At 36.6% G+C, this 27654-nt stretch overlaps 1 protein-coding gene across 3 annotated transcripts in view; it reads left to right on the top strand.

Moving 5' to 3' along the window:
• The window catches only part of NUBPL (NUBP iron-sulfur cluster assembly factor, mitochondrial), a 220595-nt gene that overhangs the window by 40369 nt on the left and 152572 nt on the right, over positions 1 to 27654 (top strand). For all 3 annotated transcript variants that reach the window (XM_047794980.1, XM_047794981.1, XM_047794982.1), the window contains one exon: positions 3208 to 3298. In XM_047794980.1, the coding sequence (XP_047650936.1) occupies positions 3208 to 3298 (91 nt within the window). The remainder of the gene's footprint in view (positions 1 to 3207; positions 3299 to 27654) is intronic.

Raw genomic sequence — 27654 nt, 5'->3', positions numbered from 1 at the left:
TATTCTAATGTGATAATGTGCAGTAGCAGCCATCTAGGTATATGTAAAATCCATTCCTACCACAGCCAATTTTAGGGTGGATCGTCAGTTATGTCTTAAACCATGATACCAAGGGCTCATTTTTAGACAAGCATGGGTTTCTTCTAGAAGACAGTTCAGATAGATGATGACTGATTCTCCGTAATATTTTGAAGGAAACTTGAAAATCTAGTGAGGATAAAATTGACCCTAGCATCTTCCTACTGCAAACACCTACTCAGTTGCTTTTTGTTTCATGAAAACATAAAAAACTAAGTTTGGGGGGTTTTTTGTTTTTGTTTTCTTTGTCTTTTTAGGGCCACACCAACAGCATATGGAAGTTTCGGGGCTAGGGATCGAATCAAAGCTGTACCTGCTGACCTACGCCACAGCCACAGCAAAGCCAGATCCCAGCCATGTCTGCAACCTACACTGAAGCTCATGGCAATGCCGGATCCTTAACCCACTGAGTGAGGTCAGGGATCAAACCTGCATCTTCACGGATGCTAGTCAGATTCTAACCCACTGAGCCACAATGGAAACTTCCTTAAAAAACTAAGTTATTTTACTTGACAGGCATTTTTATAAGATGAATTTGAAACTTGGAATCTAACCCTTTCCAGTTATTATAAAAACAACATGAATATAAATGAAAATAAGGGGGAAAAAATCTCTATTTTTTGTTTTTATTGGCATAATTGTTTTATGGTAGCTTTTAGTTTTATAGGTGTCACAAGAAAAGATGTGGAAAAGAGATGATAGTTATAGCATTAGCAGACTCTTAGATACCAGTTAACAATTATCCACATTTTTTAAGATTTTAACCCCTCATTGAAAAATCTTTTTTTTTTTTTCTTTTTAGGGCCTGCACCTGCAGCATATGGAAGTCCCCAGGCTAGAAGTCGAATCAGAGCTGCAGCTGCTGGCCTCCACCACAGTCACAGCAATGCAGGATCCAAGTCACATCTGCAATCGATGCCACAGCTTGCAGCAATGCTGGATCCTTAACCCACTGAGTAAGGCCGGGGATGGAACCCACATTATCGTGGATGCTAGTCAGGTTCTTAACCCACCAAGCCTCAACGGGAACGCCCTGAAAATCTTTTTACCCACAGTGAATTTAATTCTATTTTAATTAAACTACTTTTTTTTTGTTTGTTTTTGTACTTTAAAAAGGAGTTAAGCTGAGTCGGAATTTCTCATTGAACGTCCCTACCTTTTTAAAGCTACCAGCCAACCTAAATTTAGTGCCAATGCTTACATATATAAAAAGAAAACAGAGGAAAGGAAGGAAAGAAGGTCAGGAGGAAGAGAGGAAAGAGAAAGGGAAAGAGGGACAGTCAGGGAAGGAGGGAGGAAGAAAAGGATGGCGGGAAGTTAGTCAGCAGTGTTGTTATATTAAGAACCTGGAGAAGCTAGAGTTCCACAGCCAGTCTTCGGACAAATCAGAATCTCTAAAAACATGTCATCCTAAATCACCGAAATAAACACCTAGACTTTCCCTGATTATATCTCCCCACCACTTGAATTCCTTCTGGGTGCCAGGCACTCTGCTCAGGATTTTATTTACATTTCTCATTGACACTGACGCCTCATAGCAACCCTGTAAGGTGGTGTGATACCTACTTTGGGGTGAGAAAGATGGAAGCTAACACTCCAAATGATTTTTTTGAATGTATCAAACGCAAATTTTGTATGTCACCATTCTATTAAAGGTAATGTGTTCTCCCTCCTTTCTCACTTATTTTACACTAAGCTGAAATTTTGGTAGAGGCTCATATTCATCCCCAGTCCTTTTTAGTCTCTCCGAGTCACACAGGAACATAAAATGATTTTCTTAGAACTGCAATTCCAGTCAGTGTAAAATTAGGGACATAAATTTGAATGTACCTTATTTTGTCTATTTATGGAACCAGACAGTAAGATTTAAAAATAATTTTGTGTCTGGAAATAGGTAGATAACATGGAAGATGAGAGATTGTTTAGCTTAAGAACTTTTTTTTTTTTTTTTGAGAAGTTAAGAGTTTTATCTTGCCAGGATGGAGAGAGGGAAGAGAGTTGTATGTCTGGGGGAAACATAAATCAAAGCACATAGTTAGTATTAGCATTCTCTTTGCTTCTGTGTGAGAAAAACCAATAACAAATTGATTTAATCTATCAAAGGAGACAGAGCAGGAGGTGGTAGTGCGAATAGGAAAAAAAGACATATTTGGGAATAGCAAATTTTGTTTGCTTTTCTTTGTTAATCTGCTGTAGGCTAGTGAAAAGACCAGTCAGGATATGCTGCCCTTGGGCTGCTGGATGGATCATCAAAGGAAACAGTTTTAGTTGTTTATGAATTCTTTGGAAGGCTTCGGGTGTTTAACTGTGACTTGCATGTAAGAGGTTGTCTCTGTATTATGTCTGCCACTATCCTTGTTAGCATTTCCAGGCCAGATTTGCATGAGAATTTCTCACTTGCTTTATGTTCTTATTTCCACAATTTTTTTTTTCTCTTCATTTTGTATTCTTTGGTGTGTTAGATGGTCTCTCCAAAAGTTAATGCTCCATCTTCCTGGGGTTATGTTTGCCATCGTAAACCATTATTTAACATTGTGTGCCTATGATTTGTTAGTTCTCAGATCAAAAAATCTTAGTCTGTGACAGTATGGGAGATCTGAACCACAGTGTTTATTGTTTTTTTTTTTTTTGTCTTTTTTTGCCATTTCTTGGGCCGCTCCCGCGGCACGTGGAGGTTCCCAGGCTAGGGGTCCAATCGGAGCTGTAGCCACTGGCCCACGCCACAGCCATAGCCACGCAGGATCTGAGCTGCATCTATGACCTACACCACAGCTCACGGCAACGCCGGATCCCTAACCCACTGAGCAAGGCCAGGGATCGAACCCGCAACCTCATGGTTCCTAGTCAGATTCATTAACCACTGAGCCACGACGGGAACTCCTGAACCACAGTGTTTAAATTGTGTGTGGTGGAGTTCTTTTGTCAGTTATCTAGACCAGATTAGTATACCAACAAAAAATATTTATCTTGCAGTTTGTTCTTTTACTGTACTGTTGCTTTAAAAAATTAGATTATGATTTTGGAATATTTTGCCAATTGTCTTTTCTATAGTCAGGTTTACTGTTGCTATGTATTTTATCTTTAAGGATGAGTGGGAATAATTTTATGGTAAATTCTGTTTTCTTACAGTCTAAGGCCATTGGTTTGTTAGATGTGGATGTGTATGGTCCTTCAATTCCAAAGATGATGAATCTGAAAGGAAATCCAGAATTGTCACAGAGTAAGTAAAGAGATAAATGGTATAATAGTTTAGTACCTGCTGGATGTCAGGCATTGTGCCGTGTACCATGTATACTTCATACACAGTGTGATACAGTAATTCCAAAATCAGATATGGAGCCAGACTGTCTAGGTTTGAATTCCATTTCTGTCACTGATTAACAGTGTGGCTTTGAATGAATTGTTTAACCTCTTTTTGCCTCAGCTCCCCACCTCCATATGTAAAACAGCATTAACAGTTGTATTTACCAGACAGATTTGCTGTTAAGTAATCACTCAATTACAAAATTGCTATAAGTAGTACATTTAAAGTACAGTGCTTGGCACACTATAAATGATCAAAAGTTAGCTCGTCATCATATTTTTTGTTGTTTTAAATTTATTTTATTGAAGTATAGTTGATTTGCAATGTTGTGTTAATTTCTAGGATATAAAGTAATTCAGTTACTATATATACACATACATGTGTATATAGTATATATATTCAGTTACATATGTATATAGTAATGGAATCACTTTCTGAATATATATATATGTATATATACACATATTCTTTTCCATTGTGGTTTATTATAGGATATTGAATATAGTTCCCTGTGCTATACCATAGGACCTTGTTGTTTTCATCATTGTCTCTTTATAGAAAAATATGTATGTATGTAGGTATTTAAATAGAAAGTGTCTAATATATTTGTGTTAGAAGAGATGAAAATTATTTTCTCTGATCAGATTTTTGTTATATTTGTCTTAAAGTGTTTTTGAAAATACCCTAAAACACTGGTTTCTCTCCACAGCCTTCATTGCCATCAATAAGACATCATTATTAAAGATTTTTTTGAGTAAATCTTTAGTATTTACTACTCCTGTTATTTTCTTATAGAGTATTAAATATAAAGTTTTAAGAACAAGGAAATTCTGTGATCAAAAAGTGAAAAGTTGGAACCATTGTTAACTTTTCTTGAAAAATAATTTTCACTGACATTAGATTATTAAAATTTATTTCTAATTATAGTAAGAATATAAAATTGAATAATTTCTTTTGTTTCTTATTGAGTCTTTTATTTCCTATGAATCTAGGAAAAGGACTGTATTTACTGAAGAGTGTGTATTAGGTTTTATGTGTACATAATAGAAGTATTTTTTTGTTTTTCATTAAAAATTAGGTTATTAGACATTGTCTCCTATTTAAGGTGCTTTTGTTTGTGGTATAGTTGTTGAAGTAGTTTCAACGTTAAGTTATGAATAACTGTTTATGAGATAATAAGGAGTCTCACTGTCATTTTGAAGGAAATTTGAAGAACAAGTGATGATAAAATTGATCCTAGCAGTCATGGAATTCCTGTTGTGGCTCAGTGGTTAACAAACCCAGACAGGATCAATGAGGATGTGGGTTTGATCCCTGGCCTTGCTCAGTGGGTTAAGGATCCGATGTTGCCGTGAGCTGTGTGTAGGTTGCAGATGAGGCATGGATCCTGCATTGCTGTGGCTTTGGTGTAGGCCGGCAGCAACAGCTCCAGTTGAACCCCTAGCCTGGGAGCCTCCATATGTTGTGGGTGTGGCCCTAAAAAGCAAAAAAAAAAAAAAAAAAAAAAAAATTTGACCGTAGCAGTCTTGTATTACAAACACCCACTTAGTTGTTTTCTTGTCTTGTGAAAACTTTAAAAAGCTAAGTTGTTCTAGTTGCTTTGTTCTTTGCTCTTTTGGTGGAATGCATACTTAGTTTGCAAATATGTGACATGAGCGAAAACGTCAAACTTCCACAAAAAAGGAATAATGAATTTGCGTACTTTAAATGCTAGATTCATTATGTCTATCTCTTGATTAAAGTAATGTGGAAACTAGTGTGTACAACGCATGAGTGATGGCACAGTGGAGCCCTGGGTGTCAGTCTTTCCTTAAGTAGTTCAGTCTGTCTTTAGTAGTTCAGTCTCTGCCAATACAAATACTTGAAGTGAACTTCAATTTCTTTCTTCTTGTTTTACTGAAGTTGTAATCTTAAATTTAATCTTTGCAAATTGGCTACCGTTAAATAGACTTCCTGGTAAAAAATGAGCTACTGAAATCTTAGAAAGCCTGAAAAGAATACTTTTTTTTGTGTTGACAAGCTGATCTTAAGTCCCCCAAGAAATAAACTGAATGATTAAGACATTCACTTAAAAGAATGTGGATTCTTGAAAGCCCATCTTATAAATTATTTTTTGAATCATAGAGAAACCTGCCACCATTATACTAATTGGCATCATTTTGACATTTCTACATTTTTGTCATATTAATTTATCCTGTAGTACTCTCTATTATAGAAAACACAGTGCAGCATGAAATTATCTAATTAACAATAAGAAAAACTGTGAAAGATTTGTTTTCAGCGATTCAGATTTTGGGGAAATAGAACGGTGGGTGGAATCTCAGCTTTATAAATGTTCCTCTGTTCTTGGACTTAGCTAGACAACTGTAGGCACGGTGGGACTTTGAGATTGTCCCTTTCTCTTCATTACTTAGACATTTAGTAATATAGTTTTAGTCTACTTGTTCACTTTAAAACTCCATAAGATTGGCAGATTATGCATTTATTCACATTCTCTTAAATTTTTTTTCTTTTTGAGGAGATGGTAGAAAAAGCATACTTTTTGTACTTAGGATTATTTTAGCCTTGATTATCAAGGAAAATTTTACATTTGCTTCTAGAGAAGTGAATTCAGTAATGGAAGAAAAATTTAAGTTTATAATAGCTTGGGGTTTCCTAGGCTGAGAATGTTTCTGTTAGCTTAACATGATGAAAGTGATTTGTCTAAGTTAGTATGCAAAATTATGGTGATGGAAAGTCTAGCAAGTTTGTGAAAAGAGTTTGTACAAAAACCTCAACAGCTGTTGTAATGGCTGCAAATGACCAGTTGCGTTGGAAACCTAATGGAATTTGGAATAAGATTCATGTGTGGTTTGAAAAATTTTCATCTAAAGGTGGATTAACCTTTTTTTAAAGAAAAAAATACTGGTCATTTTTCTCTTTTAAAACTTCCTAAATAACATAATATGCAAATTTCATGTTATAGAATGGCCAAATTATAGTTCTAGAAATTATTGAGTAGAAAAGTTTTCTAATGAAATTGCAAATGAATATAAATTGGTAGTTGCAGATAGGAATGTGTTGTTACATTTCACTAATGTAGTACTCTTTTTTGTTGAGGGTTTTTGCTAAGCTTTCTCAAATGACTCTTAATGGTAGAAATCTGCTTTCTTTTACAATTTTGTAATGATAAATCACCTTTAGAATACTTGTGAATTTGAAGTTCCCATCGTGGCGAAGTGGAAACGAATCTGACTAGGAACCATGAGGTTGCAGGTTTGATCCCTGGCCTCGATTAGTGGGTTAAGGATCCTGCGTTGCCGTGAGCTGTGGTATAGGTCACAGATTGGGCATTGCAGTGGCTGTGGTGTAGGCTGGCAGCTGTAGCTCTGATTAGACCCCTAGCCTGGGAACGTCCATACGCCGAGGGTGCGGCCCTAAAAAAGACAAAAGTCAAAAAAAATAAAAATAAAAAAAGAATACTTGTGAATTTATTGCTACCTAGCTTCACTAAAGAATGTCTCTTAATGTACTTGGCTAATAATTTTAAGACATTTGAAGAAAGGTTACTAAAATTGAAATGTCAAGTAATTTTGTTGAGGATGACACAGTGTTTATTAATGATTAACCATGAGACTTTTTTTGAGTAATATTCACTTTTCGTTTGTTGCAGGGTAGAAATTTTGTACTTCTGTCAGAGTAGTCTGCTCAGTCTCTCTTAAGATATTAAGCATTTTTCAAGTTTAGGGATGAATTTGTGTATGGGTTTATGAGAAAGAGAAAATGGAAAATCAGCTTGGGCAAATGACCTTTTATAATAATGGCACTCATCTCCAGTAAGAACTATAGGAAAGTGACTGAGATTTCTTTAAGGTAATTTAAGTGCATAAAGAATGAAAGTGAATTCTACTCACTCCTAAAATTACCTTGTTTCCTTCCAAGGAAGAAAGTTAAGGGTGTTACTAAAGTTATTGACATGGATGATTAAATTCTGATCTAATAGATGGAGCTCCCAAAACTTCTCATTTATAATTTGCTTCTTCTGGTCATTGTCTTGTGGACCCTTGGGTTTCATCTGATGGTAGAATTCCTCTAATCATTTTTGGGAAAGGATCTGAGATGTATTCCATAATCACAGTGTTATAGAATGAGTTTTTTCTTTCTTTTTTTTTTTTAGGGCCACACCCGCAGCATATGGAGGTTCCCAGGCTAGGGGTCGAATCAGAGCTGTAGCTGCTGGCCTATGCCACAGCTACAGCCACAGCCACAGCCACTTGGGATCCAAGCTGTGTCTGTGACCAGCACCACAGCTCCTGGCAACACTGGATCCTTAACCCACTGAGCAAGGCCAGGGATCAAACCTGCAACCTCATGGATGCTAGTCAGATTCGTTTCCACTGAGCCATGACGGGAACTCCAGAATTGAGTTTTTTCTCGCTGCCCTCCTGGATTATGTTTACAGTCTTTTTTACACCTAGACTATTAATGTAAAATGATATTCCTAACATAGTCAGAAGTTGAAGGAATCCTAAAAAGTTGTTTGGGTTTGCTCTGGCTTTAGGCACTTTTATCTTTAAAATGTCTCAGAGATGAGATCTATGTTCTTTGAAGCATTCTATTGCTGTAGTTTATCAAAACAAAAATCCATCCTTCTCTTTGCTTGGCTTATTGTTTCTTGCACAGGTTATTGAATTGACTGAACTGAATACCTGTTTAGTGTGGTAAAACCCTTTTCCTTTTTTATTTGACAATCCTGAGCCAAAGAGTAGGTAGCTGGTTTTGGAGTTCTGCTTGCTCTGCTGCAAACCATCTTAGCCAGGAGTTGCAGCAGGTAAAGTCATTGAAGAATATTTTATTTATATACAGAACAACTAAATATATTTTAGTAGCTACTACCTGTTAAATTTTGTTTTCTTTCACAGGATGATAGCAAATAGTATTGACCAGATGTGACTTGTATTTATGTCAAATAGATCATACGTCTTTGTGTTTATGATTAGCACTTGCCCCAAAATGAGATTGGTGTGCTTTTACGCCTCTTTCATTTTTTGAGTTATAATCAGAGGGTTGCCCTTAAGTGTGTAGATTAATAGTAGGGTACATTTATAATGTGGGCATATCTGTTAAGCCTATTTGTACTTCATGTTTTTTTTTCTTGTCTAGTCCTAGACTGGAAGAAACTTTTTTTTTTTCTGATTTCCTAAACCTTTGATCATTTTTCAGTGGTTCTCAACATTATCAGCACATTTTTAATATAGTCTCTCAGATGAGAAAAATTAAAAGAAACTTGTTATTGTTAGGTATTCCGGAAGGATAGCTGCAATTTTATTTGCAATACTCTTTTTACTTATGTAATTGCTGAAATTTTTGCTTTTTAAAATAGAACCCATTATTGCTGATTCATAGTTACTTTAATAATTCCCTGGGTACCTTAGAAACCTTTTAGGGGTATTTTAACAAAACATGTGCTGCCTTCCCCCCTTAAGTTAACAGAAAGTAAAGCATTTGAAAAGGAAAGTAGTTTCGTGAAAGGAGGATATAAAATGAGTTTTGAAGGTGGAAGATGTGGGGAATATTCATCCATGAATTGGGTACTCCATGGGAAAAGGCAAGAGACCATTCATTAATAATTAAATTATTCCAAGAGGCATGAGAAGTTTTGATTGCTTAGATTTGGTGAGGCTAGCCAGAGGGAAGAGAAATTAGACATGCTACCAAAAAAAAAAAAAAGATGAAATAAGGCATCTTTTTTACTTTCCTTCTGAACTTTCACTCTAGATTTTGTGTATGTGGAATGCATTTATACAGGGTAGTGGATTTAAATGACATTTTGTTCATCAAGATTGGATAAATTTTGTGCATCCGTGTTCACAGCAGCATTAATTTTTTTTTTTTGGGCCATACCTGCAGCATGTGGAGGTTCCCAGGCTAGAGGTCCAACTGGAGCTAGCTACCGGTCTACACCACAGCCACAGCAACCAGCCTACACCCCAGCCACAGCAACATGGGATCCAAGCTGCATCTGCTACCTACACCACAGCTCACAGCTATGCTGGATCCTTAACCCATTCAGCAAGGTCAGGGATTGAACACACATCCTCATGGATCCTAGTCAGGTTCTTTAACTGCTGAGCCACGAAGGGAAGTCCCACAGCAGCATTATTCACAGTAGCTAAAATATAGAAGCTATCTGAGTGTCCATCAGTAGGTGAATGGATGAACAAAATGTGGTATATAATGCAGTGTAATATTATTCAGCCTTAAAAGTAAATTCTGACATATCCTGAAACATGGATGAACCTTGAGACGTTATGCTGAGTGAAATAAAGCCAATCACAAAAAGAGAAATACTTTATGATTCCGCTTATATGAGATACTTAGATTAGTCAACCTCCTAAAGATAGAAAGTGAAATGATAGTTGCCAGGAGCTGGGAGAAATGGAGAGTTATTATTAATGGTTATGGAATTTAAGTTTTATAAGATGAAAAGAGTATAGAGAGGGATGGTGATGATGGTGGGATGACATTGTATTTAATACCACTGAACCATACACTTAATGATTAAGATGGTAAATTTTATTGTGTGTATGTTTCACCATGATGATAAATAATTGGGGGAGTTCCTGTTGTGGCCCAAGGAGTTACAAACCGAACTAGTATTCATGAGGATGCAGGTTTGATCCCTGGCCTTGCTCTGTGGGTTAAGGATCGGCATTGCTGTGTTGCTGTGGCTGTGGCTGTGGCTGGCAGCTGCAGCTCCAATTCAATCCCTAACCTGGGAACTTGCATATGCCACAGGTGTGGTCCTGAGATGCAAAAAAAAAAGGAGGAAAAAAGAACAATAATTGGGAAAAAACCTTGGGTAGATTTCCACTGGCAGTATTACCAGTATTGGATGTAACAATACAGGGTTTCTTCAATAAGTATCCAGTATATTGACCTAGTGAATCAATCTGTTCTTTAAGAGAACAATCATTACAGAATAGGGAGAAAGTAGAATAGTGATGTTTCATTGGGAGGTTTAGTAAGCTTGGCTCTAAGCCTTCTCAGATCTTCAGTTTGGAAACTTCACTAGCCTACAAGTTTTTATAAATGGCATCCTAACTTTATATTTTCATATCACAGATATAATTTATTATACTTAAAATCCTTAATGTTATTGTTACCAGTATTACCATTTGCAACATTATGAATGTTATAAAGCCCTCTATAATTTGGTTCTCATCTTCCATCTATCGACTTCTGTGGCCTCATGTCCAGCAAGCTTGCCTTCAGGGAACAGCTATCACAGTGGCATCTATTCCTCACTTACGCCATGCTTTCTGCTGAGAACCCTCACGTATTTTATTCTCTCTGCCTGAAATGCCTTCTACCTCTACTGTCTTTCATGCCTCCCCCAAAACTAATTTCTACTTATCAGGTCTCAGTTTTAATGTTTCATCTTCCACGACTCCTTCTCTGACTCCTCACTATCCTTATTCTAATTGCAAGGATAGAATTTTTGAGTAACCTGTTTGATATTTTATTTTTTTTTTAATTTTTAAATTTTTTTATTTTTTATTTTTGTTGTTGTTGTTGTTGCTATTTCTTGGGCCGCTCCCTTGGCATATGGAGGTTCCCAGGCTAGGGGTCGAATCGGAGCTGTAGCCACCAGCCTATGCCAGAGCCACAGCAACGCAGGATCCGAGCCGCGTCTGCAACCTACACCACAGCTCACGGCAACGCCGGATCGTTAACCCACTGAGCAAGGGCAGGGACCGAACCCGCAACCTCATGGTTCCTAGTCGGATTCGTTAACCACTGCACCACGACGGGAACTCCCTGTTTGATATTTAAAAAATCTCCTCTATCAAGCAATACAACATCCAGAGCAGAGGCTTTCTGACTTGGTTTGCTTCGCTTTTACTTGGCTATATAGTAGATGTTCAATAAATCTTAGTAGAGTAAATGAAAAAGTTTCTTGCTAAATTTCTTGCACGTTAGCTATATGCTTTACTTTCTGCTTTGGGTATATGAGTAACTTAATTTGCAAACATAATGTATTTTAATGACTAATATAGGCAGGTTAAAGATATTATCTTAGCAGTAATTCTTTGTTATAGACTACTTTTTTCCATCTTTAGGAAAAGAGAAAGAACCTATATGGTTAGTAATTTGACTTTTGAGAATTTTTGGAGAAATTCTTTTCCTCAGACCGCCCACATTGTTAGGCTAAAATAGTGCTTGGGCAAAGATTATTATATGAATGTATTGGTAAAGAGATCTTATTTGAGTCTGTTTATTCTGGAGATTGGTATTTGTAATAGGTTTAGAGAAATGGTGTATGAGGAAGCAGTGACGGTAAAGTTTTGATTTTATTCTGCTGTCTCTGAGGTTTTTCAATTAAGGAAAAGAAAGCAGAAATAACAGCTTGCAGTTTAATGGGCTTTGGGATTTCCCTTGTAGTATACAAACCACAAACTTTTCTTGAAGTGGTAGAATGTCTAAAATTTGGGAGTTCCCGTCGTGGCGCAGTGGTTAACGAATCCGACTAGGAACCATGAGGTCGTGGGTTTGATCCCTGGCCTTGCTCAGTGGGTTAAGGATCTAGCGTTGCCCTGAGCTGTGGTGTAGGTTGCAGACTCAGCTTGGATTCCGCATTGCTCTGGCCTTGGCGTAGGCTGGCAGCTACAGCTCCGATTAGACCCCTAGCCTGGGAACCTCCATATGCTGCGGGAGTGGCCCTAGAAAAAGGCAAAAAGACAAATAAATAAATAAATAAATAAATAAAATAAAGTAAAATAAATTTGGCTCCCCAGAAAGCAGAGTCCTATGCATTAATAACTTATTAGGGAGTGCAAAACCTGGCTGAGGAAGTAGAAAAGGGGAGCGAGCCAATAGGAAAATATGCTATCAAGCTGGCTGTCACTAACCATGACAGCTTGCCTTACTGCATGTTATTGTATAAACTCTTCTTAAGACAGTCTATCTGAGAGGAAAGGGGAAGATTTATTTAATTGATGTCCATCTTCCAGTGATCAGAGGCTCAGCTTAGGCTTAATTCCCCTGCATTTCCAAGTTCTGTATGAATGAGTCCTGGCTCAGTCCTCTGGTGTCTGGCAGTGTTCCATCTTTGGTGTCAACATGGAAGTTTTTGGGCGGAAGGTGAGAGACACACAGTAATGTAGGCCTGAAATGAGGTACTATCGGATAATTCCTCTGTGACATTGGTCAGAGCCCAAGCAGAGCTGGTTGCCACAGTGGTGGCTGGAATGAAATATGAATGAGGTTAAGAGGGTCTGGGTGAGACATGCGGGATTTCTGATACATGGGGGTGGAGACAGGAAGCTGGTATCAAAGTCTAGATCTGAAAGTTTGGCTTCTTATTGTTTGCAGTTTATGGGGGACATGTAATGCTATTTCATTTTAAGTATAGTAGTATACTGGGGATTGGCATTCTAATGTACGGGCTACATTTTAACTGATGGTTATAAGATAAAGACAGATCCAGCTGTAAGCCACTTTCTTATTTCAAACGAACAATGGCACAATTTCATTCTGTGTATTATGCACTGGATTGAGAAGCCTCACATAGGTAAGGATGTTCTTACTGTCAGATTGGGCACAAATAGTAACTAAAAATTGAGATACCAGTCTTAGTAATCAGGAGGACCTGATTTTGATGGCTCTGTTTGAATATTTTCATAGGCACCATAGTTATTAGAAGAACACTTGGGGCCTTTTTTTTTTTTTTTCTTTTTAGGGCCTCACCCGCGGCATATGAAGTTCCCAGGCTTGGGTCAAATTGGAGCTGTAGCTGCCAGCTTATGTCCCAGCCATAGCAACGCCAGATCCAAACTGCACCTGCAACCTACCTGACAACTCATGGCAACGCCAGATCCCCGACCCACTGAGTGAGGCCAAAGATCAAATCTGTGTCCTCACGGATACTAGTTGGATTTGTTTCTGTTGAGCCACGCTGGGAACTCCAGGGCTTTTTAAAAAATAGATGTTTATTACAGATTCTGTGGCTGAAAAAAGGATATCCACACATATGCATATATAAGTGAAGCATCCTTAACAGTTTTGTTTCTTGCAACTTAACTAGCACTGGCATAAGAGAAAAATTTTTGTCCTTTAAATAAACTATGTTTATTTTAAACTTAGTTTTTAAACTTGCAGTTTTATCAAAAGTGAAATGTTGAAGGAGATGTTATTCCTGTTTATTTAGCAAACATTTATTGGATATCGTCTATGTAGTTAGTAGACATGAGAAATACTTGATTCTCTGGCTGTAAGCTTAAATAAAATTTGATCCTGCTCTCAGGAGCTTAGAGTAAAACACATTAGCCAGTGATCATAAGCATCAAAAGCAGAAGTAAATACTGTCGTAGAAGTATAAGCACTTTATGTGTGTGTGTCTTTGTGTGTGTGTGGACCCAGAGATGTTGACTATAAACTGGGAGTTTAGGAACGATTTCCTGGAGGAGGTGAATTTTGAGCTAAGTTTTGAAAGCTAGAGGAGCCAGGAGTTTGTTTTAAGAAGAGGTTGGAGGTTGACAGTGAGGAGGATAGTCCAGGCAGAGGGAATATCTTGTGTTAAAAACCTGCAGAATGCAAGTTGTTTGGCATGAAGTGAAGAGTCTCCATGGTGAGTTGCAAGAGTAAGATTAGGGCCAGAAAGCTTGGTCAGGGTACAGTCATAAATGTCTTCTTGTGCTTATTTGAGGAGCTGAAGTGTAATCAGAGGCTCTGTGATACTATCATGAATTTTAGGGAGGTGAATGACACTGTCAGTTTAGAGTTCTAGGAGGATCACTTTGGCAACATTATGGAGGTAAAGTGATAGGACCAGACGAGAGAGAGGACCAGTTAGGATGCTATTGCAGTGATCCAGGTGAGATGTAATGAGGCCTGGTTTAAGTCTGGCTTAGTAGACAAGATGCAGGAGGGACCTAACTGAGAGAAATTAAAGAGATTGAATGAATAGGGTTTGATAATTCATTGAATATGAATAAGAAAAAGGTCTTTAGGATGGCTTCAAGATTTCTGGGTTGTGTGTATGGATAGTTGTGTCACTTCTCAAAATAGAGCAGATAGGAAAAGAATAAATTTAAGGAAAACAGTGATGAGTTTAAGTTTTAAACTTTGACATCCAAGGAGCCTAAGAGAGTTAGTAGGTGACTAGAATGTGTTGAGAGTTAAGGAGGGAAACAAAACAAAAAAAAAGAGAGAGAGTTAAGGAGGGAGGTTTGGGCTAAAGATACAGATTTGGGAATCAGTATATATATAAGTGATAGTTGAAGTTGTTAGTTTAGATCAGTGATTTTCAACCAGGAGTGATTTTGCCCCCCGCAGGAGACATTTGGCAATGACTAAAGACATTTTTGATTGTCACAACTGGGGGATCTGGTGAGAGATACCAGAGTTGCTGCTGAGTACCAAACAATGCACAAGACATCCCCCTTGCAACAACATATTGTCTGGTCCAAAATGTCAGTTTTTCTGGGGGTTGAGAAATTGTGATTTAGATAAGGTGACCCAGAAGAGTTTTAGAGGGAGTCAAATATAGGACCGAGGATAGAATTGGGGGAAATAACCTAAGGTTATCAGAGAAAGATTGTGAAAGAGTGACCAGTGAAGTAGAAAGAAGACAAAGAAAAAACCGTACTGTGGAAACCAAGGGGGATTTTAGGAGGAAGTGGTCATCATTTTTAGTAAGGCTAAATAAAATAAGAATTAAAAATTATATTTTAAATTTGGCAATATGTTTAAGTTTTCAATTTATGAACTACAATTTTGAAGACATCTGTGTACAATTTGTGTTTAAAAATTTTTTTTTATTTTGAATATATATTTTTATAAAGTATATTATATTTGGCCTTTGGGAAAGCAAATCATTTGGGAATCACTTACTGAGCATGTCTATAATGATACTATACTGTGCTCCAGGGAAAAAAGATGAATAAGATGCAAATGCTACTCTAGAGGAGCTTACAGTCAGAGAGATGGGAAACGTCAGCACACTAAGTACCATACAAAGGTATGAGCAGAGGACCATGGAAACAGAGAGGAACTTGTAATCTTTGTGTGGTGTGGTCCAGTCAACCTTGGGTACTGATAAGACTTAAAAGAACAAAAGACTTGGGCATATTTAAAAAACGTAATGAAAAGATTGTCTTTTTTATTTTGATATTAAAAAAAGGACATTGAGGCTCAGTGGTAACAAACCCCGCTAGTATCCATGAGGATGTGGATTTGATCCCTGGCCTTGCTCAGTGGGTTAAGTATCTGAAGTTGCTATGAGCGGTGGTGTAGGTCACAGACATGGTTTGGATCCTTCATTGCAGTGGCTGTGGTGTAGGCCGGCAGCTGCAGCTCTGATTCGACCTCTAGCCTGGGAAATTCCATGTGCCACAGGTGTGGCCCTAAAAAGAAAAAAAAGAAAAAAAAAAGGACATTGAGACTATAGGTGATACATTCTATCTGTCATGAACAAAATATATATTAGGATGTTTCACTTATAAATCACAGTATAATCTACCACCTTCTACTACCTATACCCCAAAATAGCCCTTTGTGTTTAAAACATGTCTGAGGTTTGTCTCATTTCTGTAACCTTCCTCCTTCCTCTCTACCCACTTCTGTTTCTTCATAATTCCAGACAGAGACAGAAAATGGTAATTGTAACTGAGGGCTGCAGGAAGTTGGGGGTTTTCTGGAGAATCTGTAAGTTTGTGCTAGAGTTGGCTTTTTCTCTTCTCTGTCTCTTTCCTCCAAAACAAACCAGTCATGTACTTCCTAAACCAAGTTTGACCAGAGATGAAGTCAGACTTTTTTCCTACAAATTTGTATGTTTTCAGGGTTTCTGTTTAGATTATAAATATTATAAATATGCTTACTCTTTAAATTCTTCTGAGTGTTCCATTATACCATGAAGATAGTGCAGTAGTTCTCAAACTTTTTGGTGTCTGGGGCCTTTTATGACTTAAAATTTATTTAGAACAGCTTTTGTTAATGAAGGTTGTATTTATTCATATTTATCAAGTTAGAGTTAAAACTGAGAAATTGAAAAACCTTATTAATTCATTAAAAGTAACAACAAACTCATACTTGTTAACATAAATAACATTTGAATGAAAAATAGCTATATTTTCTCAAGTAGAAAATTAGTGAGAAAAGTGGCATTATTTTATATCTTTGTAAATTGTTTAAATGTCTGGCTTAATAGAAGACTGCTAGATTTTCATATCTACTTTTTCATTCGATCTGTTGCAATATGTTGTTTTGGCCAAAGTATATGGGGAAATTACAGCTTCACACAGACAGATAGATAGAAAAAGAGAAGGGTATTTTAAAAGGCATTTCAAATAGGTGTCAGTTTTCTTTTTTGATAGTGCATCAAAATTTGATGTGGTAGTTTCTTGAAGATTAGTTGTAATGTGTACTCTTGAGAACCTATCAGTGAACCTTTCGTAGTCTGTTATATTATAATCTTTGGTCTATCTTAGACTTTGAATTGGATTTTGTAACATCATACATTGGTTATTTAGAAAATATTAGTTCATAGACTTATGCCAGTCTTCTAAATGTCTATACATTTCATTATATACCATTAAAAAAAATCCATTTGTCAATACTATATTGTCACTGATCTTAGCAGGCAATTCTTTAAATATTGAGAAGCTGTCAAACTCATGGTGGCCAAATATAGGTTTTTCAAAAATTGTAATTTTACTTGAAAGGTTTAATTTTGTTATAGCTTTAATTTTGGATAGGCAACAAATAGTGTCACTTGTGTCCTTTGTAGTGATGGGCTCATATCATTTTGTAGGCCAAATACTCAAATCTGAGCAGCCATTGTTTGTCTGTCAGTTTGTCTTTCAAGTAAAACTGGTGTTCCATGAACAAATACATCTAGTTAGCTTACAACTCAATTGCACTAATGCTTTCCCTTGAGGATTGTAATTAGTGTGCTGCAGAGGTATTGTCACACAGAGTGTTAAAAAGATGTGTGCTTTGGGTCCAGATTTAATAAATTAAATAAATTTCAGTACTTCATCTAGGACTGGCATTTATTTTTACTTGAGTTTATGACAGGAAGGAATATGATGACCACTGGTCCCCTTTGGTGACGTTGTCTAGATTTGTGCTCAGGTGCCATCACTTCTACCCATCCTTACTTTTGGACCATCAGTGTAAAAGTTGATCCAGTGAAAAATGCTAAATAATATCTTAGCACTTTATGAAAATAGTCTTACTTTCTTGGATCATCTGAAAGTTTCTTGGGGATCTCTTGAAGACCAGAGACTGTACTTGGACACCTACTGGTTTAGTAGAAGGTTCTTCAACCAGAAGTCAGAAGTCTTGTTTCTAGTTGAGTAATGCTTGTTGTGGATTTCAGGAAATTATTGACCTCACTTTCTTTTCTTCCTTTTTTAAAGTAATGTGGAAGAGAGTGCTTACAAAGAAATTAGTTTTTGTTCAACGTTTGGAAATATTATTTAAACATGGCACTTTGTAAACAATTGCTGTAGAGAGTTGAACTGGGTCTTTTCTCTCCATTTATTTTGTCTACTGTACTGATATTAAGGTACTTGGAATTGATAACCTATGTTTGAAAAATTTAATTTTTCAAAAATGTAATACTTGAATATGATCATCATTAACACAGACACTGCAGTCATATTAGAATATAGACTATAAAAACAAAAGATGTCCTCAGGCTGCTTGTTATCTGATTAATAAATGCTCAGAGGAGTTTTCTTGTGGCTCATCAGGAACCTGGTGTTGTCACTATGGTTGCTTGGGTTGCTGCTGTGGTATGGGTTTGACCCCTGGCCCGGGAACTTCCATGTGCTGCAGGCGTAGATAAAAAAAAAAAAAAAAAAAAGCTCAGAAATAGCAGTATAATGTATTTTATGCTATCCCATAATTATTTTAAAGGATATAGGAGAGCAGAGAGGACAAGGCAGGTAGAATTTAGAGTTTGAGAGACTTGTAGTCAAATGCTGACTGCAGGCTATGTTACTACCTTTGTTTACTTTAGACAAGTTGACTTAAACTCTCCAAGTCTTAGTTTATTTATACAATAAATGGGAATGGTTTTAGCTACATGGTCAGCAAGGCCCACCTAAGTATTTGTTTCGTCTTTAATTGAATGTAATCTTGCTCAGCCCAAATTGTTACGAATTTCTTGACACACTCTGCCCAGTTCAAGAGGTTCATCCATATAAAAAAAAAATTAAATGTTTATTGTCTGGTTCTTTATAGAAAAAGTTTGCCATTCCTGTCATATGCAGTTAAGTTACTTGGAATTAGTTTGATTCTTTTGAGGCTATTAAAACTTGTGGTGGGTCCAGAGCAGCTTTAGTCTAGGGCTAATTTACCCGGTACAACTGGGATAACTTTTGGAGGACTCTACCATGTACTGTGAGATTTTTCCTCTCTGGCTGGTGGAAACATAGAAACTGTTCCCAGGTGTTTGTGATCTTTGTGAAGTGGACAGGTTGCAACTCTCTGCCGATTCTTTCCTCAGTCTCAGGGAATTTCCTCTTACTCCTGCACAGATGAGCACCGGGCCAAAGACTCTCCAGGCCTCCTGTGCAGTGCTCTGGAGTTCTCTGTGTTGCTCCCTCTCTGATATTCTGTCCTGTAAATTCTCACTGCCTTGGCTTCACTTAACTGATTCTTTTTTCTCAGTTCAACAATGTTAATGGGCTTTGTTTGGATGCCCCCTTCCTGTGCTGCACCCTGGAAACTGCCTCCAGGGTAGTAAACTGGGGTAGTCTAGGGCTTGTTCTCTTTTTTCTCTTCTTTTAAGTATTGTGGTCTTCCTGCCTATTGTCCTATGTCTGAAGATGTAGATTTATATATTTTGGTCCAGTTTTCCACTTTTTCAAAGTGTGTGTGTGTGTGTGTGTGTTGGTGGGGCTGCGGCAGTGATGGGGTATTTATAGGGTAAATCCTGCTTTTACTTTTTTATGGCTGGAAGCAAAGTTATGTTCAGCTTCTCTCTCTCTCTCTTTTTTTCTTTCTATATATTCTCTAGGAAGTCACATGAGTCCACAGTCTATACAGTCACCTTTTTTTTTTTAAAAAAAAATAGCAATTAAGTGCCATTGCCATTTATATTAATCTAGGTTCTTCAGAGAAATAGAACCAATAGGAACTATAGATAGGCAGGTAGGTAGGCATACAGACAGACAGAGATAGATAGATAGTACTAAGGAACTGGTTTACATGGTTAAGGGGACTGAGAAGTCCCAAGATGTGCAGTAGCAAGCTGGAGACCCAGGAGAACTGATGGTATAAATTTTAGTCAATCTCAGTTTGGAGGCAGAAGAAGAACAGAGAGAACACATTCTCTCTGCCTCTGCCTCTTTGTTCTGTTCAGGTCTTCAATGCACTGGCTGAGGGCAATCTGCTTTACTCAGTCAGTGGAATCAATCCAGACACTCTCACAGGCACACCCAGAAAAAATGTTAAACCAAACATCTGGGTACCCTGTGGTCCAGTCAAACTGCCATAAAATTAACCATCACAGTACAGGATGGCTCACTTTTGCCTTCATCTAATTTGTGTAATCATAAATCTTGGTAACACTGAATGCATTCCCTGCATTCCCATTTCCTCCCACTGTGGAGATTATGCCTAAGTTTCTTGTATCATCTCAATCTTATTTCGAAGATCCCTTTCCTGGGGTCACTTCCCAACAAAACCCAAACAGTTTCTGAATTATTTGAGAGACACTATTTACAAATATGTGGAATATGTATAGGGAAACCACAAGAGGTAGGATAATAACTGTTGATAACATTTGAGCAGTTAATACCTCTAGGCCTGAAGAGGTAAGAGGAGGGAGCATATCCAAATCTGGAAGGAGACAGCCCTTGTCAAGGTGTCTGCCTTGGGAGAAGTAGTGACACTTGGTGGAGGGACCCAGCCATCCTGAGATCACCCCGCAGAGAGAAATCCAGGAAATTAAATACCCTAGCCCCCCTCCCTTTCCTCTTTCTGACCTACTTTTGATGTAGTCCATGAAAGAACCCCTAGGCCAGAGGACAGGGTGGACTGGAGGGGCAAATGATAGATAATCAGCAAAGACAGGGAGCTGGGTGATAATAACTGCCTGGCCCCTTTCCTTCAGAAGCAGAGGTGTTTGAAGATGCAAACCTAAGATTTGAAATGAGAGGAAATCTAACTTACTGATGGTCATCTTCTTGCCTTTCTGTGTATATAGTCACTTCCAAGTAATTTTCTCTGTATACACTGAAGAACTGATGAAAGCGGAGCAGGAGAAGTAATGTCAGATTATCTAAATTGATTAAGTGCATCAGCAGGTCTCTTTTATTTTATAGATAAGGAGGGTAATATGAAAAATTAATAAAGTTTGCACAGGGTAATAGACCAGAATCTAGATACTCCATAATCCACAGTGTATTTGTGCATAAGAAAATTATCCAGAGGAAAAAAGAAGAAAATATTGATGTATAGCAGAGTGTTCAGTCAACTTTGAAGCTTAATAGTGACAATTATTTATGTAAGCTGTATTTACATGTAAGCTGTATGTTACAGTCCTTTTTTACTTTTAACTCATTAATAAACATGAATGGATATTTTAGGCTTTCTTTCAATAAATGATTAAGAAGAATCTTGGTGGAAGTGTGAGTCATTCTTTGTTACAAACAGAAACTGAGAACATTTAATGGGTGGTATTTGATAAGTATCGATGAATTTGGAACATGTGGAAAGTGACTGCTGCCCTCCATCTTTAGCTATGTATAAAACTCTCAGTTTGTGAATTTGAAAATACTGGAATCCACAAGTCTGTAGTAAGTGATGACCTAGCTTCTGTTGAACACCTCCAGTGAGGTAGATTTTACTGTTTCATGATAGCTCTATTTATTGTTATTATTTTGAACAAAAATATGCCTCCTTATAACTTTCACATGTTTTTACTAGTTCTGCCCTCATGAGAAGCAGCTCATCTAATTCCTTGTTCATTCATAACTTGTGACATATTTGTACAGCATGCTCAGTTTTTTCTTAGCTGAACATTTTCCAGCCTTCAGCTTTTCCTCATATGAGGCAGTTTTTGAGTATGTTTATCATTCTGATTAGTCTTCTTGGCCATGGATCACTTTGTCAGTATCCTACCTAAATAAGATTGTCCAGATGTGAACATTATTTCTATGCATATCCTGAAGTGATATAGTGAATGCACTTTTAAACATCAATACAAAATGGTGAACAATATGGTAGAAGAGGAAAAGCAATAGAAACAATTCTTCATACTTTCTACTTCTTTTTTTAAAATGAATTTATTACATGTATAGTTGTACAATGATCATCACAATCCAATTTTTGGGATTTCCATCCCTACTTCTTAATGCTTATGCTTAACTAACTCCCAAGTAGGGAGGTAAGTAAGGAAACAGCTGAGTTCAGCAGATTCCCATGATTTTTTTTGTTTATTTCTTTTTAAATTAAAAAAGCTTTTTTTATTACTCAATGAATTTATTACATTTATAGTTGTACAATGATCATCACAATCCAATTTTATAGGATTTCTATCCCACAACCCATAATTCTTATTTTCCTATGCTTGTATGGTTTTTCCCCCTAAAATCTAAGTTCCTCATATCCAAGGAATACACAAACTGCAATCACTGTGAGATAATTGAATTTAAATATTATAGCTTCATTTAGACATACTCATTTTCAAAAACCCATTGAAAATGTGGACTGTGTCTTGGCCTTACTAAGATATCTGGTCACCCTTTGAAAAGATTACCTTTAACCATTTATGGTAAATAATACTATATAAGTAGCTAGCCATGAAGATCAAGTAATAAATAATAGTAGACATGTAAGGTTCTTTTTGCTGTATTTTTTGTTTTGCTTTGTTTTTTGGTTTTTTTTTTTTTTTTTTTGGTTTCTTCCGAAGCATGTGGAATTTCCTAGGCCAGGGATTGAACCAGCACCACAGCAGTGACCCAACCACTGCAGTGAAAATGCCGGATCCTTAACCTTCTGTGCTACAAGAGAACTCCAAGTTCTGTTTTATAGAGTTAATTTCTGTCACACCTAATTGTTGGTTATCATTTGTAAAAGCAACAGCAGTAAGCAATAAACTGATTTCTCTGTTGTATCTTTTCTCCCAATAAAATGAATACAACATTGTGGCATTGAGCCAGATGAGAAAGATAAAGGAAAGTGGAATTCAGTTAGTAAGGAGATTAGTTGAATCAGAGTATCACAGGCAATTAAATGATATACTGGGAGGTTGCTTTAAAAAAGTGAAGGAACATATGATATATTGGGTTACAAGAAAAATCTGCTTGAAAAGTCCTAGTGCTATTAAAAACCAAACAAAACTTAGCATGGTAGCTAGGTAGAACTCTCCTGGAAGAAGGCCTTAGGTTCTGTGACCCTGTTTGATAATCTGTATCCCTAATCTATACCTTGGTAAACATGCTACTTTATGAAACAAATCAAATCCATTAGCATTAACATTTTTGTATTAAGTTTAGGGAAACTTTTATAATCACTGTGGTACCATATGTATGTATTTGATTTTATATGTGTTTGAACATTTAAGAGAATTACACATAATAAAGAATCTCATGTTAACTTTGTGATTTTAATTTGAAATATTTCATTGATATTAATCATATGTATTAATTAGCATTATTTTTGGTTGTGAGTGAAAGAAAACCCAACACAATATTAGCTTAAACAAGTTAGTTTATTTGCCTTTCACAAACTCTTAATATTTGCAGAGTTTAGAGGCAATCCATATAGGACTGGTAAAGTTTTATCCACAGGGTCTCCAGGAACCAGGGTTTCTCCTAGTTTGCTGTTGCACAATACCTACGAAGGTTTTAATTTGAAAGATTTAAAATAATTTGGTTAAGTTTCTAAATAGTGTTAGATCATTCAAGATAACTAGATTTATTTTATTTATTAGTTCCATTTATTAAGTTTGAGGGAGTTGCTTGGGTATTTAAAAGCTTTTGTATAGCTTTGCCTGGAAAGGCAATATAGCTGTTTTTTCCTCTTCCACCCAAAATTCTATCTCCAAGATTCAGTTTGGAATCGGTACACAGAAGCCAGGTTTCTGCAGCAAAATAGCCTAATTTTAAAAAGACAGAAGACCTAAAAAGATATTTCTCCAAAAAAGATGTAGAGGTGGCTAACAGGCACATGAAAAGGTGCTCAATATCTCTAATTGTTAGGGAAATGCAAATCAAAACTACAGTGAGGCATCACCTCACACCAGTCAGAATGACCATCATTTAAAAGTCTACAAATAATAAGTTCTGGAGAGTGTGGAGAAAAGAAACTACTACACTGTTGGTGGGAATGTAAATTGGTGCAACCACTATGGAAGACAGTATGGAGGTTCCTTAAACTAAATATAGAACTACCATATGATCTAGCAATCCCATTCCTGGGCATATATCTGGAGAAAACCGTAATTGGAAAAGGTACATGTACCGCAATATTAATTGCAGCACTACTTGCAATAGCAAGACTTGAAAGCAACCTAAATGCCCATCATTGGATAAAGAATATGTGGTACCTGTATACAATAGAATATTACTCAGCCGTAAAAAAGAATGAAATAATGCCATTTGCAGCAACATGGATGAACCTAGAGATTATCATACTAAGTGAAATAAGACAAATATCATATGGCATCACTTATTTATAGAATCTAAAAAAATGGTACAAATGAACTTATTTACAAAGCAAAAGTAGACTTACAGACATAGAAAACAAAGTTATGGTTACCAAAGGGGATAGAGGGGAAGGAGGGGAGATAAATTAGGAGTGTGGAATTAACATATATATACAACTGTATATAAAATAGGTAAACAACAAACACCTACTGTATAGCAAAGGGAATTATACTTAGTGTCTACTAATAACCTATAATGGAAAAGAATCTGAAAAAGGATATTTATATATATGTGTGTGTGTATAACCAAATCATTTTGCTGTATACTTGAAACTAACACAACATTGTAAATAAACTATAATTCAGTTAAAAAATAAAAGCAATTAAACTTAAAAAAGCTGCTATGCACCAGGAATTGAGATTGCTGAGGTTATTTTTTTAAAAATACTTTTAAGTGTACATTTTATATTGTCAAGGGGAGTAAATAATCTCTTTAATATTTGCATATCTTTCATGAGACTTTGGTGAGTTTAGCTCTTTGCTGTTAGAAAATTCAAATTAAAGATTCACTTTTTCAGTAGTGATAGTGTCAAAAATGTTAGTCATGTATACAGAGGAAGTCTTTTATGACATGAACTAGTTGACGTCGGTGTCATTTCACATAACTGCAGATGTGTGTAAAGAGAAAACCTAACTAAGCTTTTTATGGGAGTAGCTTTCATTGCAAAACGTAGTCTTCGTAATTATTATCCACTGGCGACTTCTTTGAAGGATAGATATTATAAAAGTGCCTATGTTTAAAAATTCCTTTGAAACTTGATGCTATTGCAGATTTTTGGATATTTGTTTAAAAACTAAATTATTTCTCAAAATTTAACCTAGGCTTTTTTTTTTTTTTTTTTAACCGTTAAGTGACATTTTTGAGAAGGGGGCTGTCTCAGGTATTGAGTAATATACATTTAAAGTTTCCTTTCTCTTTAGATAAATAATGGCATTTTTCCTCTTTAGTAATAGTATTTTCAGTATCTGCACCCTGATTTAAAAGAGCCAAGATGTAAAAACCCAAACTTTATAAAACTATCAAGTTTATGGTGTGCTTCTTTGAATAATGAAGATGTTTTCATTTGTACCAAAGATCCCTACAGCTAGGGAATTCTCTGCTCTCCTAAGACTTGTCTTGGTTGCAAGTTTATATTTGTCTAGTGAGTGTGTGCTTAGTGTCTCTCTGTCCCACATCCTTTATGTTTCATTCAGGAAGATACTTTGTTTTTTTAACCATTGTACTCCTAGTTCCAATCCTTGTGCTTGGTATGTAGTAGGTGCTCAGTAATATGTTGAATGAGAGAGTGATGGAAAAAATTCTAAGTGGTGAGTATTCATTGATCCTTAAAAATAAAATACTTCTTGACAGAAATATAATTTATATTTAGTATTCTGAGGGTTAAAGCTATTATATAAGTTAATTGCATATAATTTAATTTATTTTTTGCTTTTTAGGCCACACCCATGGCATATGGAAGGTTCCTGGGCTAGGGTCCAATCGGAGCTACACCTGCTGGCCTATGCCACAGCCACAGCAATGCAGGATCTGAGCTGCATCTACTACCTTCACCCCAGCTCACAGCAACACCAGATCCTTAGTCTACTGAGCGAGACCAGGGATCGAACCTGCAACCTCATGGTTCCTAGTCAGATTCATTTCTGCTGCGCCACGTTGGGAACTCCTTGCCTATAATTTTAAATGGCAGAGAATGGAATTTTAAAATCAGTTACTACTCTAGAAATACTTTAGCCTGTAACCAAAATAAAAAAGGTCTAACATTGCAAAGTTTTATTATCTCTGGGCAATCTTCAATTTACTGTGGGGGTCACAGACATCAATGACTCTGCTTCCATTTAATTATTTTTTTCTGATTTTTTATCTGTATATTCTGATGTATGAGTCATTCATACAGGTCCCCAGATCTCTTGTATAACTAGATGGGTAAGGTAGTAAGGCTTTTATTGTATATACAAAATGTTTATGGAGGAGTTCCCTGGTGGCTTAGCAGGTTAAGGATCTGATATTGTCACTGCTGTGGCTTAGGTCAGAGCTGTGGCTCTGGTTCGATCCTTGGCTTCGAACTTTAGAAGGCTGCAGATGTGGCCAACCCCCCCCCCCAAACAAACAAAAAGTATTTATGGAAACGAGTTGGTGCTTGAATATTTATAAATGTATTATCTTTTATTTAAGTTTTTATGTTTTTATTGTAATTTGTGTTTACTTATATTCCTTAGTTATATCTTTATTAGAGCTTTGTTGTTGTTAAGTCAATTTTTTCTTTCAGTTTCTTTTTTTTTTTTTTTTTGTCTTTTTAGGGCTGCACCTGTGGCATATAGAAGTTCCCAAGCTAGGAGTCAAATCAGAGCTACAGCTGCTGATCTACACCACAGTTACAACAACGCCAGGGATCAAACCTGCGTCCTCATGGATGCTAGCTGGATTCGTTACTGCTGAGTTACAACAGGAACTCCCACAGTAGTCTTCTTAAAATAGGTTTTCACTATTTTGTATCTTTCCCTTTCCTCTTAAAACAAACTTAATTTAATGTAATTCCTTTAACCGCACTGGTGTAAAGACTGTACAGAGTTTTCTCTTTGGCTTTACGTGTATTTATTTTTTCTATTGTATTCTGTGTTCTTAATTTTTTAAATTCTGGCAGTCATAATTTTGTCTAATTTTTTTATGGTTAGACTATTTTATTGCTTCACAACATACGCATTAATAGGCATTTTAGTTATTATTATCTGTCATATGGCTAAGATAACTTTTTCTTGTCCTAGTATGTCACTCCTATTTTGCTAATTTGCCAATTTTTTTGGTAATTTTTTAATTTTTAAATTTTTTTTTTGCTAATTTCCTGCTTATTGCTTTTATTATGCCTTGTGGGTGTGTATTGCTAGTATGTTTCAAATCCCAGCTCCTGAGTCCTTTGTAGCTCACTGTTGCTGTTTACAGATGAATTTGAGGTTTTTAGAAGGTAGGAGGGCTAATAGAAGAAAACCAGTTTTATATAAATTTGATAAGAAGGCTGGAAATGTCACAGTATAAACAAAGATAGGAGTTCCCGTCGTGGCACAGTGGTTAGCGAATCCGACTAGGAACCATGAGGTTGCCGGTTCGATCCCTGGCCTTGCTCAGTGGGTTATGGATCCGGCGTTGCCGTGAGCTGTGGTGTAGGTTGCAAGCGTGGCTTGGACCCCGAGTTGCTGTGGCTCTGGCGTAGGCCGGTGGTTACAGTCCAATTAGACCCCTAGCCTGGGAACTCCATATGCCGTGAGAGAGGCCCAATAAATGGAAAAAAGACAAAAAACAAAAAAACAAAAATCAAAAACAGAAAGATAGGGATTACAGACATTTAGTTAAAAGATATATCAAAATAACCAAACACAGTCAACTGCAAATTCAGCTTATTAACCTGAGTTTAAAAGATGACTTAAAAGATGATTTACATTAATTATAGAATAACTGTGTATCAGAGCCTGTTAGATCATTTCCGGGAACTTACATGGGCATCATCAAGCAATTGAGGGAAAATTTGCTCCTACAGTAGCTAACCTTCCAATGGGGTGTTATCTTCTGACTCAT

The sequence above is a fragment of the Phacochoerus africanus genome, chromosome 9 (genome assembly GCF_016906955.1).
Source record: "Phacochoerus africanus isolate WHEZ1 chromosome 9, ROS_Pafr_v1, whole genome shotgun sequence".
Classification (NCBI taxonomy): domain Eukaryota; kingdom Metazoa; phylum Chordata; class Mammalia; order Artiodactyla; family Suidae; genus Phacochoerus; species Phacochoerus africanus.
This window is presented reverse-complemented; position numbering and strand designations above follow the sequence as displayed.